Source organism: Halyomorpha halys, unplaced genomic scaffold (genome assembly GCF_000696795.3).
Source record: "Halyomorpha halys isolate HHAL.00 unplaced genomic scaffold, Hhal_1.1 Scaffold1300.1, whole genome shotgun sequence".
Taxonomy (NCBI): Eukaryota; Metazoa; Arthropoda; class Insecta; order Hemiptera; family Pentatomidae; genus Halyomorpha; species Halyomorpha halys.
In genome coordinates, this window is record NW_027105571.1 from 65383 (window position 1) to 80456 (window position 15074).

The following is a 15074-nucleotide window of genomic DNA, read 5'->3' on the forward strand; positions in this document are numbered from 1 at the left end:
AGGTGTTTATCATACTATGTCTATTAAAATTTTAGCCTCATCTTTCCTGTTGGTACACAATTGCTCTTCAGGACCAGTCTTTAAAGAATCCATCTGTTTTTCCTGTAGGTTTTCATGGATTTTCGGATATTTAACACGTTTTATACCCTTTTCTTGACAAACAATACCTCCAAGATATTTTATTTTCCTATGCATTGATTTTATATTTTTGTTTTTCTTGTTTACAAGCTCTCTCAAATGCATTATTCTGTTATTTAATTTAAGACAGACTTTTTTATGCCGTTCTACTTCTTTTTTGGATATTCCTGACTGTGGCGGTTTCACTGTTTTCCGAGGACACCTATAAGTTTCGATATTGATCAGTTTCACCAAGTATTCAGGTTTTTCAAATATATAATTGGACTCTTGTTTGACGTAACTGTGGTCATGGAATGTACTCAGCCTCACTTTTACATTTTTAGGTTTCGGTTGATGATTACTTACGCTAACAATTTCGTTAACTGATTGATAAGTTACCTCAGTTATAGCAGAAGCTTCGTCATACAGAGGCATGTCTTTCTCATTAGTTAAGGTAATATAAGAAGATATTTGGTTGCAATCGTTTTCCTGCAAACTACTTAAAATAACTTCATGACAATTCAAATTATTAGATTCCACCTCAATACTCTGGCTTGTATTATTGGAATCACAAGGTTCTTCAATGTCATACGTTGAAGCTGGGCCATCACAAGGTGATTTATTAACTCCAATTTCAGGTACTTGGGCAATATAAACCTGCAATTTGGCCATTGTTCCTTCAATATTGAGACTTTTCAATCTGAAAATACTTTCTATTAACATTTGACATAACTGTTCTATCTGTGATTTATCGTGAACGTTCGTCAAAATTGTTGATACATTGAAAACATTTTCAACATTAAATAATTCTTCATCGGCTAGATCTGGATCTATATTCATGACATTTGGATTTGTTGCAGTTCCTTCAAACTTGACACCGACGCCAGAATTAACATTATTAATGATGGGAGACGATGTTTTAGAAGCATTGAACCTCCTGTGACAGTGGATAGAGCACGTACACCGCCTCTTTTTCCTAATCTTCTTTTTCGTTATGTCATTACCGTTCTTATTGATCCCTTGGTTAGCTTTTTTATTTTTCCTATTTTTGTTTATTTGCTGCTTATAGAGTGTGACCAGCTTGCTTTTTGTAAAACCTTTAAATAGCCTATCCGGTTTCTTCTCGAGAGTGACAACACAAACTGGACCATTCTTTTTCAATCTGAAAGAAAAAATATTTACAATAAAATCATTGCTTAAGCAAAAGGTGCATTTTCACAAAGCAAGTTTAATTTAACAATCCAAATTGATTGACAAAGTTCAATCAGTTTTATGTTTCAATAGAAATTGACCACCAGTTTCGATTTTAAATTGGTGCTTAAAGATGTGAAGTCTGTAGTTGTAATGTAAACAAAAATACAAATAAATATTTTTTAAAATAATAAATAAAACTGTTTCTGGTTTTCTCTTTAAAAACCAAGGTTAAAAAAATAAATAAAAAGAAAGAGCTCAAACAATTCTATGTATAAATATATTAATATTATTGAAACAAAAGTTATTCACTAATACAGCATATCAAATTTCAAAACTAAGTAAATAAATAAATTTTTTAATTTATGATAAAAAAAAAGATACATACTTCATTTTGTTCAGAACAGAATTGATCAAGACTGGATCGTAATACTTCTTCTTACTGACTGTAAAAAAAAAAATTTTGAATGAATAAATTACCAAATACTTTTAAATGCAATTTTTAAATAAGAAACATTATTTAATGGCATATTGGCTGGAAGGAAGCTTTGAATCATGAATATCAATGTAAAATATTATGGAGGCCTTCCTAAAACAAGTTGTACAATAACAGACCACACCTGACCTTCCTAAAACCAAGTTGTACAACAATAGACCACACCTAACATTCCTATAATCAATTTGTACAATAGATCACACCTGATGTTCCTAAAACCAAGTTATATAACAATAGATCACACCTCAAATATGCACCCAACCAATAAGCGATAATTCACTATGATACAGCTTAGGGCAGTCACCCTGTTCAACTTAATTTGTCAGACAAATGTTTTACTTAGTATAAATTACTAAAGCTTTCTTCATAGCCAGATATTTCAAACTTTGCTAAGTAGTTCTTTTTGGGGAATAGTTCTTTGGTAGTTCATTCAGTATAATGAACTAGGTGGTTCATTTAAACTTGTTAGTTCATTTTTCATTGAGTAACCCTTTGAGGCCCAATGTCCCAAAAAACTATCTAGTTCAGATGACAGGATTAACTCAATTCATAACAGAAATAGGAATGGGAAAATATAACCCTGAAATACTCAAGAAAAAAATATAATATATACAAATTTATTTTGTAATGCGAGGATGAAACTTTTTTACTATTATTACTTAAGAAAATTTATAATGGGACAAATTTAGTACATCCTTTGACCTATATTTTTCCATAAAATTGTTCATTTAAAGTTACTTTTATTTTTTTTTTCAGGTTATTATGTCGGCTATAATTCAAAATTTTAATATAACAAAAAACTTTGTAACTATATATTTATAAATAGGCCCTTGAAGATGGATGGACCATCCAAAATGTCAGCAAGATTGTAGTAGCAATGTAAATGTAATTTAACAAAGAAATTGTATTCAGAAGGTAAATTTATTTTTCGGGGCAAAAAAGCAGAAAGTAAATACATTTTGATTTCACTATGAACATTATCAAGATTTTTCCAGAATTTTTTCAATAGTTTCAACTTAGTTCGATAGTTCTAACTTAGTTCACAAGCAAAAGGAACTAAGGAACTAGGGACCACAAAAAAACTGACTGAACTAAGTAGTTCCTTTGTGTGAATAGTTTATTCGAACTAGTTCATTCACGAACTACACATCTCTGGTGCTTTACAATGGGGTGTGGGTATGTTTACAGTGAAAGGAAAATCTTGAATAACTCAGTTTTATGAAGCTCTCCAAAACCTTTTGGAATGATATTAATAAGTAAACTTTTTATAACAAATATAAAACAAAAACAATAATTAATATGAAATACCTATTTGTTTTTTAACATATTTCATCGACTGGTTCTGTTTATCATTTTCAGTCTCTGTATCACCAATAACAACTTCTTCATCTAAAAAAAGATAGGGGTGAAAATGAGTTAAAAATTATTAATAATATAGTAAGTCAATAAGTTTAAACTAAATTTATCAAAAGAAATAAAATGATCAATTTGCTATAGATCAGATCTGTTTTAAGAGATTTCAGCTACACTTTTATTTATGATAGTAATAATAATGATGTAAACCCCTACGATTCATAGAAGGGTCATGGGTCCTGTTACTTTGTAAGAAAGCACTGTTTTTATAACAACAATTATACTAATTTTTCCCCACTTTATGAGGTTGGGTGGACCCCAGAAGCAATATGGTTGACTCACAGCTACAATGTAACAGAAAATAATTATCTGCCAGAGCCGGATTGGAACCTGGGTCCTTGAAGTTATTAGCATAGTGCCCTACCACTGTGCCACCGCGCTCCCATCGTATTAAATTATTTCAGATAATTGATTGGAGAAGTTTGTCGGGGGGTGCGGTTAGCAAAGAACAACATAAATAAACAAAACCATATTTATTTATTTTATGCCGACGTTTCAACCTGAGTTTCAGGTCTTCATCAGGGCTATAGAACAAAAGAGATAACAACGTCGAAACATCAGCATAAAATAAATAAATATGTTTTTGTTTATTTATGTTGTTCTTTGCTAACCGCACCCCCGACAAACTTCTTCAATCATTAATCTACGGTCAACTATCTACACCTCATTTCAGATAATTATTTAATATGGGTGATTCTCATATGATGAGCTATTTTCATGTTAAATATTAATAATTTTAACTTTAATTTGAATAATATTCCTATCCATGCTCAGCTATTGATGTCTACAAATACAAAAATTCGCAAGTAGCAACAGTAATTCAAGCATGATAACGGCATGAGTTTTTTTTTTTTTAACTTGGTCATAAACATTCATGTACTTTATTCTAAAACAACTGCTGTAGCTGAAATATAAAAAATATCGTTCCTAAAAAATTTCTTACAACCATTTAAAGTCAAATCAAAATCATAAAAAAAAAAAATTAAACAGTAGCACTTGAACACATGAAGGGTCAACGATGCATACTTTGTAAGACTGCTAAGTAATGTTACTAGACCAAACATTGTGCAAAGAGGTCATTTGGTCAGAATCACTCTCGACAGCCAGATTTTTACTTAATTAAGGGTACCAAATTTATATAGGCTGGGTGTGCCCCAGGAGGGCTCCCTGAATCCACATGTTTGACTTATAGCTGACTCATCATAACTCTACTCTCCTTCTAAGCGAAATCTAAACAAAAAAGTGTGGGATTGAAAACAGGAAATACCCCAGTTGTTGACTCGCTGCTAAATTAACAGAATAAATGATCATCTGCCATAGCCAGATTCGAATCTAGGCATAGGAGTTAGTAGCAGAGCCCCTTACTCAATGAGCTACCCCACTCCCCACAATTCCAACATATTTATCTTTACTGGAAGATTATTGATTGACCATGTGTAGAGATGAAAGGAATATGGTCCGGGTGCGGTCAAAAAAACTCAAATAGTATAATTCTACTATTTGAGTTTTTTTGACCGCACCCAGACCATATTCCTTTCATATTTATCTTTAATATTAGGGAATATATTTGGAGAATTTTTTGAAACAGTTCAACAGACAAATTCACCTCATGGGACATGTCTTTTTTTTTTTGCATTAAGTTCTTCAAGTATAAATTTAATTCATCCTTTCATATTATAATTTTTAGTATTTCAAGATGAAAGAAAAATTTCTTTCCAGTATATTAGAAGAGAAAAAAAATCAGACTATAATCGATGAACTAAGTGAGTAAAAATTGTAATGGACTAAAAGCTGTCCATAAAATGAGCATCACCCATACAACGTATAATAGAATAACCATCTATATTAATATTAATATAAATTAATTAAAAACCTTACCAACACAAGAGATCTCTGAAAAGGATATATCTGAATTGTTAATAACAGTAGACAAAATATTAGACTGTTCATCTTTTTCATTTGATATTAAATTGGCAACAGTAGATGAGGAATCAGTAGTTTCAGAAATATTTTCATTTACAGACGAAAGATTAAGATTTTCAGAACAATCAGTATCAGGCGTAGAAATAATTTTATCAACACAAGGTTTCTTCACTAAATCTGAAATTTCACGATGATCTTCGACCACCCTTCGTTTTTTAGTATTAATATAAGATATTTTTTTTACAATTTTCATTTGACTCAATCCAGATTCAGGATTATTTGGACACGCATCGACATTTGAGAGAGTTTTAAATAGATCTGATGCACCAACTGTAGATTGGATAGTTGAAGGGCGCATCTTAGAACTTATAAGTGATTTCTTTAGAATCAAAGGCCTTGTCCTTTGAGTAAAAGATGAACTCATCGGGCCATTACTACTCTTTTCAATGCTGCCTGGATTTTCTGGACTCTTAGTTGGTTTTTCTGATGTTTTAAAGTTTGGTGATGGGAAAACAGTTTTAATGCTCGGTAAGCTAGCATCATTGGCCTTATCAACTAAAGCCTGCTTTGAATCCTGTTTTAAAACTACTGTGGTTTGTTGATTGCTCTGAATGTCGGTTCCTACAACAAAAAAAAATTATAAATTGTTATTTGATATTATCTTTATGAGGTTTAAAGTAAAGACAACCATTGAGACTTAATTATTTATTCATTAACTCACCCAAAATGTTTTCATTCTCTTTGGAGATCGTCGCAGAACCTATTTCACTAGATGAAGTAGATACAAAATTGTAAAACCTCCTTTTTTGTCCACTCGGTTCAATCTTCCTTTGTCTGTTGATTACTTCTTTTAAGATTTTCTTAAGTGTTTCTAAAACACAACAATTCCTGAATAAATGGGAAAAAATATATTAATCAATAAATAAAACAATTTTTAAAGTGGCTAGTTTTTTATTATGGCAATAAAAAATTAAACAATGCGATTAAACAGAAATTGAGCATAAGCTGTTAACACAGGGTATCTACAAGAACCTGTCAGTTAAATAAAAAAAAAAATGGAATAGCGCCAATTTTTTCCTCATTTCTAAAAATTACAGTTAAAACCAATGTTATAAAATGTGCTTCTTTCAACACGAAAGCCCAGATGAAGCACTGCAAAGTGGGGTGAAAAATTGGCAAATAAATATGAGAAAACTATTTTTATTCCTTCTTGGCCACACTCCCAACTATCTCCTTTATATTCAGTTACAGTCAATCATTTATAGATAATTACATAATGTTATCAAATAAAATTTACAATACAAACTATGTCCAAAGCTATAAAGCAGTTATACCTCAATAACTTAAAAGACACTACTAAGAAGTTACTGATAATATTAAACATAGAAATATCTTAATCAAAGTTCAGAGTTTGTTTTTTTGGTATCTTACTCTCCAGAAGCTTATATTCTTAAACATTTATACAAATTTATAATTATGTATCATATTACTTTATTAATCGATCTAATATTAATTTAGAAATAGGGAATTAAAACTGACTAACCATCCTTCTGCTCAGTAGGGCCTGGTGGTGACCCATTTTCTGTAGAAGGACCTTCGTCTAAAAAATAACAGAAAATAGCTAGAGCATAATATAGAAGCAATGTTTAAATGAATATCAACAAATTCATTCAAAGCAATATTCGTATACATCGTAAAAGATATCTTTTATCAGCGGTATTGTTTATGCTTTTCCAAAACGGCAAACATCTTTGACAGATAAGTTAAAAAAATAAATTTTGAGTAAAAATTAAAAGAATGCTTTAATAATTCTTACAACTAGTACTATTAAATCATATAAAATGTTTCATGTTAGTATTATAACAGAAGTGAATATTAATGAGTAAAAGAAGCTGGTGGCCCACAGAAATTGTGAAGTGTGAGGTGTATAAAATTAGTTTGTGCTTTAAGCTAATTCATAACCAATAATGACAAAACAACTTAAAAAATAATATTTTAACACGGTTTTCTTTTGACAGTGTTTTCAGAGCAATAATTTCATTAAAAATAAACCAAAATTTGAAGCAAAAAAAAAACATTTTTTCATACAAATAAAATTTTATTTGAAAAATTAAATTGAATGTTACAATTTTTAACTAAAGTAAAAGTATTCACCTCAAAATAGTACACCCGTAAACTAAGAAAAAAGAATGGAAAACAAAATTTCTACTAATATTTTAAATTAAAAAAAAATAAAATGTGGAAAAAATAGTTATAACACTAATGTGGTAAAGACAACTTTAAAAAATTTACAGTGGACCAGTGTAATTTATTTAAAAATCATAGTTTCCAACAAAAACTTCAAAATATTAAAAATCAAAAACAACCACTAATCATTACCACAAGTCAACTGTATAACCATAGGTCATAAAGAGGTGATAACAATGAACTGATTGCAAAAATGTTAAACTATTCAAATAGCGATCACTAATGCACAAACTAGAATTTACAGACATTACTGCTAATGACCACCTGGGGTAGATGCTTAATATTATAAAATAAACAATTTATAAAAAGTTAATTTGATAATAAATTAAAGAAGATGACTCACATATTGGGGGATTTAAAGTTGGAACAGCAGTTCGCAGTATCTTGAGCTTCAAATGATTACAAAATGCATTGTCTTCAAAATGTATTTCACAAATCCAATAATATTTTCGTTTGTTATAAACATTTTCTATAGCAGCAAAATTTACCCACTTAGCATATCTAAAAATAAGATCCAAAACATAACTGGTTAAATCGAAACCGTAGACCAGTAATTAAAAAAAATGTTAGGATCAAATACTACATACAAAAAAAAATAGAAACATACCTAAGTAATTTGTCTTCATTTGTGGATAAAGCAGGTAATCTATGAGCACGTGTAGTTTTTGATTGACAAATACAACATGCCACATACTTATAAATCGGATTGGATTCAATCATTTTAAAAATATTAAAATTAAATTCCAATATTTAATGATAATACAAAAGTTTTGACAGATTTGAATCGTTCAAGAACGATCACTCAAAACAATCATAGTGCATAGGGCAGAATGTGAATATTATCAGAAAGTAAACAAAAATCAAAATATAATTATATAGCCAAATAAGGTACTAGTGTACAAAACAACCTCCAAAAATAACCTCCATATTCTTGCCTATACTATCATTTTAAGACTTAAATTATATCACAGCGCTGTCGAATTCTTCTTTTTTAAAAGAGATAAACAAACCCCACAATGGATCCTGTTCAGTAGAAGACGTCCTTAACTGACTTGTCCCATTCTCAATACGCGAGTTAAGAAGTTTCCGTTCTTAGAACTTGTTTTGTAGTAGTATCCGAAATAAACATAAATTTATTTATCAGAAAATGTGATCTTTTGAGACAAATGTTAATTATTATTGAAAACAAATGTCGTTTATCACCTTCATATCAATTTTTTTTTTATTTTTAGGATTTAATTTTATTGATTAATTACTATTAGCAAGAGTGGTGAGTTTTGTAGAGGTGTTATGGACAAGCATGAGGGAAACAGCACGCAACCTCCTCATGTTCAAGTATACTATACGATCAGACTATGAGGTTCCTCATCCAAATCCTCTTCAGCCTACGCTGAGCAACAAATTTATTGAAACGTCCATGTAATTTGTCTTGAAACCGTTTGTAAGCCATACGAATGTAGGTTCGTTACAACCGGAATGCGTAATTCAGTGTGTGAATGGTCTCGTTTGAAACATTGAAACAGGCTCTAAAGCCCATCTTCTTCCAATTACTGCAATATTATTCTAAAGAGACGGTACTACTTCACATTTGCTCCGTGGCCGATTTGGCGGGAAAGCATTTCCGAATTTTGGAAAAATGTTATTTTCTCAAAAGTAAATTTAATGGTTTTGGTTCTAAAGTACATTTATCGAAAACCTGTCGTGGGATTGTATAGGAAACTTGGCAATCATTGGAAGTATTACGAATGCCAAAAAACAAGTCGAAATTTTGCGGCATAATTTAAAAAGTAGTACCGAAAATCCGGGGATCAAAGATACTTTTATCTTTCAACAAGACAGTGATCCCAAGCTCACGGATAACAAAACGAAAGAGTGGATGCTGTAAAATATTCCGAGACAACTTAAAACGTCATCACAGTCTTCGGGCATTAATGCTATAGAACACCTATGATATCTATTGGATATGAAAAAAGGGAAAGAAAAAATCAAATTTCTCCAAAATAAAAGTGCTAAAGAAAATTTTGATGAATGGCGTAAAATTAGTTAAGAAGTCTTGTTCCGTCAATGCCTATGAAAATGAATGATGATGACAAAATATTGGTGGCTGCCAGTTCAATCTATAAAATATTATGTACATACTTAAAAGTGTGCCAATACTTCTTTGACTGACTAAAAAGTATTTTTGTAGGAAGAAAGTCCGGATAGCGGTCAATAAAGGTACAAAATAGTAGACAAACTATTTAATGCTAAGCAGCGTTTCGCTCCACTTTGCAAGGATTCGTCAAGGCTGTCCTGATTGAACAAAGGTCGATGGCTGAAAAAGTCTTTCAATCAGGACAGCCCTGATGAAGCCTTGCAAACTGGGACGAAACGTTGGTTAACATTAAATAATTTTCTTTTGCTATTTTGGTAGCTTTATTGACCGTCACCGTGACTATCTTCCTACTATCTACTTCATACGGTCAACTATTTTCATCTAAAATGTTTTTTATAATTACTTATTTTTTTTAAATATTTCTTTTACATTTATTTGTATTCATATATATTTTATTAAATAAAAAGGTTTAAAAATAAAATTATCGGTGTTACCTTATCAGCTTGATGTAAGAACATTATAAGGTAACACTGACTGTCAACATTCGGTTTAGATCGGCTGTATTCGCTACCCAACGACTAGTTATTGGCGTTATTTTCGTTCGGTTTTTCATAAATGGAATATTGTCTAATTTACATCATCTGGTCAATTTGATGATTTATTTTCAAATTCTCAGTCTGTTAGGGTAATTACTTTTTACACTTTTATCAATAAACATTTATGTTATCATTACAATGTTTCAATATTATCTTTATTAATTTAATTATAATATTTATTATTTTTAAATTTATCAATTTTACATTAAAAATATATATGATTGATTGGTACTATTAAACATATATGACAGGAACAACAATTGTAATAATGTTGATGTCAGAAACTTTTTTTTCCTCAACAGATGCTCTCTTGTATTGATTACTTTGTAAACATGTTAAAATACTTGGCATCATAACTGTAATATGACAGTGTATTTTTTGTTTCAACAAATAATTTTATGGCATGAATGTTGTAAATTTATATATATATTAAATACAATATTTAATTTTCTGAACAGAAACAATAATTATTATTTTATATTAAATTTATTCCTAATATCAAATAGTTAGGTAGTGCAATGATTGCTATTCATTATCAATATAATAGAGATTTCTTAAAAAAATAAATAAAAATTGATTTCAATAGACATTATTTTACTATCAGATAGTTTTTTATTTTTTATGGAATTATAGGATCTTATTTTTTATAGTTTATTGAATTGTGAATTTTTGATTTAATAATAAAATATTTGATTACTCTAATATATTGTATTAGTTTTATTTAATTTAGTTACTTTTAAAAAATTATTATTTTCAACGAACAGTTTAATTTTACCTTAGATACTTAGTGCTTGGTTTTAGTTCAATAAAAATACTCTTAATCTTCCTAAGGAACTGAAATTTACAAAATCTGCTAGATTTAATTTAAAAAAAAATCAAAAGAATCTGTCATTATATCCTTATCACTTTTCATGAATAAACTAATTCATATGTTGCTATATCAAGCCAGACTCTTGATTCTTAGTGTTTCAATTTATGCATGCTTCTCAAAAACTGTCAATTTTGATATAGTTTTATTGCCTGTTTAGATGAACTACAAGAAAACTTGTTGCGTCTGTTTCACAACTGAAAAGGTTCATAAATTTCCTCAAGGAAAGGGCTCAGAAGCTACTGAGAGGTTAGTAAGATATATAGAATAGAGCTGAAGATTTAGAAGAAAAACCAGTTTTGGCAATTATTTTGTTCAATATGTGGTCAAAGTAAGACAACACAAGTTGCCAAACTGTTCCTAATACCGAGCTCTATCTGAATCTATTTTAAATTATAATTTTTTCTAGCCAGAACCTTTACTGTGAAGAAAAAAGTAGTATTGTGATGAAATTATTGATTGTTATCACAAACCTAACTAATGTTGATATAAAAAATATAATTTAAACAGAATTAGATCTTTTACTGGTGAAACGATTACTGAAAATAAACTACTTTTATTGGTACTTTGTGAGAGAGGTGGCTCAGAGGCACTGTGCTGTGCTACTAACTCCAAGGACATGGGTTTGAATCTAGCTGTGATTATACAGATAATTATTTTCTATCTCCATTATAGCCAAAAGTCAGCCATGTGGGTTCGTGAGCCCACCTAGCTTCATAAACCCTTAAATGGTTAACAATATGGTGATCAGTAAAAAATAAAAATATTCTGACCAAACCACCTCCTTGCACAACCGTTGGTCTGGTAATAGTACTTCTTTACGAAGTACTGCACCCCCGACCCTTCACGAGGTGTAGTGGTATAGATTTAATTTTATTATCTATTTTAATATATTACTTATTACTTATACCTTATTATATAAGGTCAAGAGGTTGGAAAAATACTTACTTTTTTTATCTAATCAATAGGAAAAAAATTGTACAAACAAGCATTATTAGAGTCAAGCAAAATTTTGTCTATTAATTCCTCAAAACTCGATTTTGTATTGTGGTCAATATACATTTTTTTTTTTTGTACTTTTTTTAAAAATTTGTTAAATTTATTTTTTGTAGAAACAAAAAAGATAAAACTAACAAAAAGTCTATTTATTTATTCCTCTTTAAAGATTTTAGTTGATTTTTCACTTTCAGTTATACTCCAAGAAAATGTTAACCCTTTTTAATAATAATTGCTGTTTGGAACAGGGTCATAAAACGGTAACTGCAGAATTGAATACTTTTACAACGGTAAATTATTTGTTGATTACAATGTTTTATCTTCAAGCAGGTCTCACTTACCTCAAATTAATATCAACATTATTCTTTTAAGGAAACAAATTTCCTAAAGATTCTTTCTAGAATCTATTATTAAAAAAGCCATTGATGCCAAAAACTTCAATTCATAAAAAAAAATTAGTTACCATGTTTTATGATTGAATGTCTCAATTATTAAAGATACTTAATAAAAATGTTTTTCTTAATACAAAAATGATCACTTTTTTATTTATTTTTTAATTATAATTCAACATTATTGTAAAGTAACCTCCACATTTGTTTGTAAAAATTAAAATGTTCCTTATGAGGAGAAGATGGTTGGGGGTGCGGTCAATGAAACACAAATAAGTATGACTAACTTATTTGTGTTTCACTGACCGCACCCCCAACCATCTTCTCCTCATTTATCATCCACGGTCAACTATCTCTCATAATAATTAATTAATTAAAATGTTCCATAGTTTAACTTTTTTTTTTTTTTAATTCCAACTCAAATTCCTATATTTAGCACTAATTGTTACAATTTTTTGTGTATCTAAACAATTTAATTATGTATCTAAATATTTCTTAGATTTGCTGTATGGGCTAATTTTGCTGCTTTAGAAAATGTACTTTGCGAGCAAAAATGTTATGCACTCTGCGAAAAACATTTTGAAAAGAGGATGTTCTTGAATAGTTTTAGTGCAAGATTAGTGAAGCCTGCATTTCCAACTCTACATCCTCCAGTATGTAAGTAAGATGTATTTTTAAAACTATTATAATTTTATTTATCTGAAATACTTGAAATTGTTGCTTTTTTTTTTTTTAATACATAAAATGTATAATGTATACTTTACTAAGCCTTCTCCCTTTGATTGCCTTGTGGCATTATAAGGTGTTGATGTGAGTCCAGCTAAGGTGGTATAGTCAAGCTATAGTCTAAGGCTACGCTATGGAATTAATGGAACGTGAGGAGACCGTTGGGCTGGTGAAATTGTTGCTTTTATTCTTTAAAAAATAATAACATATGAATTTGGTGAATGACACAAATCTTCCTTGGTTAAGTATAATAATTTATTTCATATACATCAACAACAATGTTTCGGGAATATAATTACGTTCAGGAAGGTAATTATTCTCCTTAAAAATGCATAACTGTTGATATTATAAAAAGTTTTTTTTATTTATTGTGACAATAATATGATTCAATATTAGCACTAATGACAAAATAAGGAGATAATTATACTTTATATATAAAATATTTTTATCAGAAACCTGAAGATGGGGGATATTCTCAAAAAGTTGTTGATGTATATAAAATAAATTATTACACTTAAACATGGAAGATTTGTGAACGAATCTTGGGAAAATTTCTAGAAACTCTTCCTGTAGAAGATGATTAATTTAATAACATACTTTTTCAAATTTTGTTATGTGGGAGTCATATTTATTAAGTAATAAAATAAAAATGTCTCAAATCTTTCTATATATTAGAAAATAGTAAAGAAAAAAAGTTATTATTCATTATAATTTATGAAAATACTTATAATATTCAACAGTTCCAGTTCAAGAATGCCTCCTTCCATTCTCAACATCGGTGTCATTATTCTCCAATTATCCCCGATGGCCAAAAAATAATTAACAACAGTTTATTTACCGATGTTTCACCCCGCTTTGTAGGGCTTCATCATTACTAAAAAAGTTACAACTAAAAATATTTTGACAATGTCGAATAATAAGATACAAAAAAATAAACTAAGGTAGGATTAAATAATATAAATGTTAGGGGAAAAATTATACAAAAATAAGATGTAAAATAATAAGTATGTATATAAAAAATTATATAACAAATTTCAAATAATAAAGAAACATAATAACATGTAAAAATAGAAAAGTTGCTTTAAAAGAAATAAAAACTAAAATTTTCCACATTTGAAGACAGAAAATTGAGGAAGTAAGGTGAGAATAAATAACAGTCAAGAAAGAATAAATAAATAATAATAAAAAAGTACAAATCAGAACCCACCTGTGGAGTTGAAAAAAAACGAACAAGTGACGAATAAGGAGGAGTGGTACAGACAGAGTGGAGAGGAGATAATCGTTACAAACAGTTTTATGTGTAAATGAAAAAGATATAAAAATATGTTAATAATAATAAGTATAATAATTATATAATGTAGAAAACATTAATATAAAGTAAACTAATTTTTTAAAAAAGTTATGTTTTACTTATACCAATAGAAAATAGAGTTAAGATAATACACCCCTGCACCACTGATCATCTCCTTCAAGTTTTGAAAAATACTGTTAATCATTTATATATAATATAATAATTATAGTTCATAAAAATAAACAAAATATTTGATAGGAGTTGAGTTCCCAAGATCTCTTTTTGCTTTATACAGAATCCGTCACTGATATTTAACTAAAAAAATTTAAACATGGAAAATAAATTATTAAATATGTAGCCAGGATTTCATTTTATTTTCTCATACATTAATCATACCTTATGCAACAAATAATTATTCATTATATTATGCACAACATAATATTCTCTATGCCAACAAATATTATTTATGAAATAATTTAAAAATAGGTTTATAGGTATAATGTTCATTTACACAAAACAATGAGTGAAAATATTTTATAATGCCTAAAAGATTCTACCACTATCCCTATTCTTAAAAGTCTTCTTTTAAAATTAGAATGTAATAATACAGTGTTTATTATTAACTATTATTAATATAAAAATTTTAGATCATGGGCCAACAACAATGGATGGCTCTCCTGTGTGTCCAGCGATACCCAAATCTGGTTAGTACTATTTATAAGTAAT

The 15074-nt window shown here is 29.1% G+C and overlaps 2 protein-coding genes across 2 annotated transcripts in view; one reads left to right on the plus strand and one right to left on the minus strand.

Moving 5' to 3' along the window:
• Window positions 1-8510, minus strand: part of LOC106689201 (uncharacterized) — a 9090-nt gene extending 580 nt beyond the window's left edge. The window contains exons 1-8 of the mRNA XM_014434082.3: window positions 7995-8510; window positions 7731-7888; window positions 6684-6740; window positions 5862-6011; window positions 5096-5761; window positions 3113-3193; window positions 1697-1754; window positions 37-1279 (exon numbers count right to left, since the gene is read on the minus strand). Of these exons, the coding sequence (XP_014289568.1) occupies window positions 37-1279; window positions 1697-1754; window positions 3113-3193; window positions 5096-5761; window positions 5862-6011; window positions 6684-6740; window positions 7731-7888; window positions 7995-8107 (2526 nt within the window). The 5' untranslated portion in view covers window positions 8108-8510. The remainder of the gene's footprint in view (window positions 1-36; window positions 1280-1696; window positions 1755-3112; window positions 3194-5095; window positions 5762-5861; window positions 6012-6683; window positions 6741-7730; window positions 7889-7994) is intronic.
• A 1527-nt stretch (window positions 8511-10037) lies between these two features.
• The window catches only part of LOC106689203 (uncharacterized), a 13404-nt gene continuing 8367 nt past the window's right edge, over window positions 10038-15074 (plus strand). Inside the window, exons 1-4 of the mRNA XM_014434084.2 lie at window positions 10038-10167; window positions 11107-11195; window positions 12831-12988; window positions 14996-15052. Of these exons, the coding sequence (XP_014289570.1) occupies window positions 11107-11195; window positions 12831-12988; window positions 14996-15052 (304 nt within the window). The 5' untranslated portion in view covers window positions 10038-10167. The remainder of the gene's footprint in view (window positions 10168-11106; window positions 11196-12830; window positions 12989-14995; window positions 15053-15074) is intronic.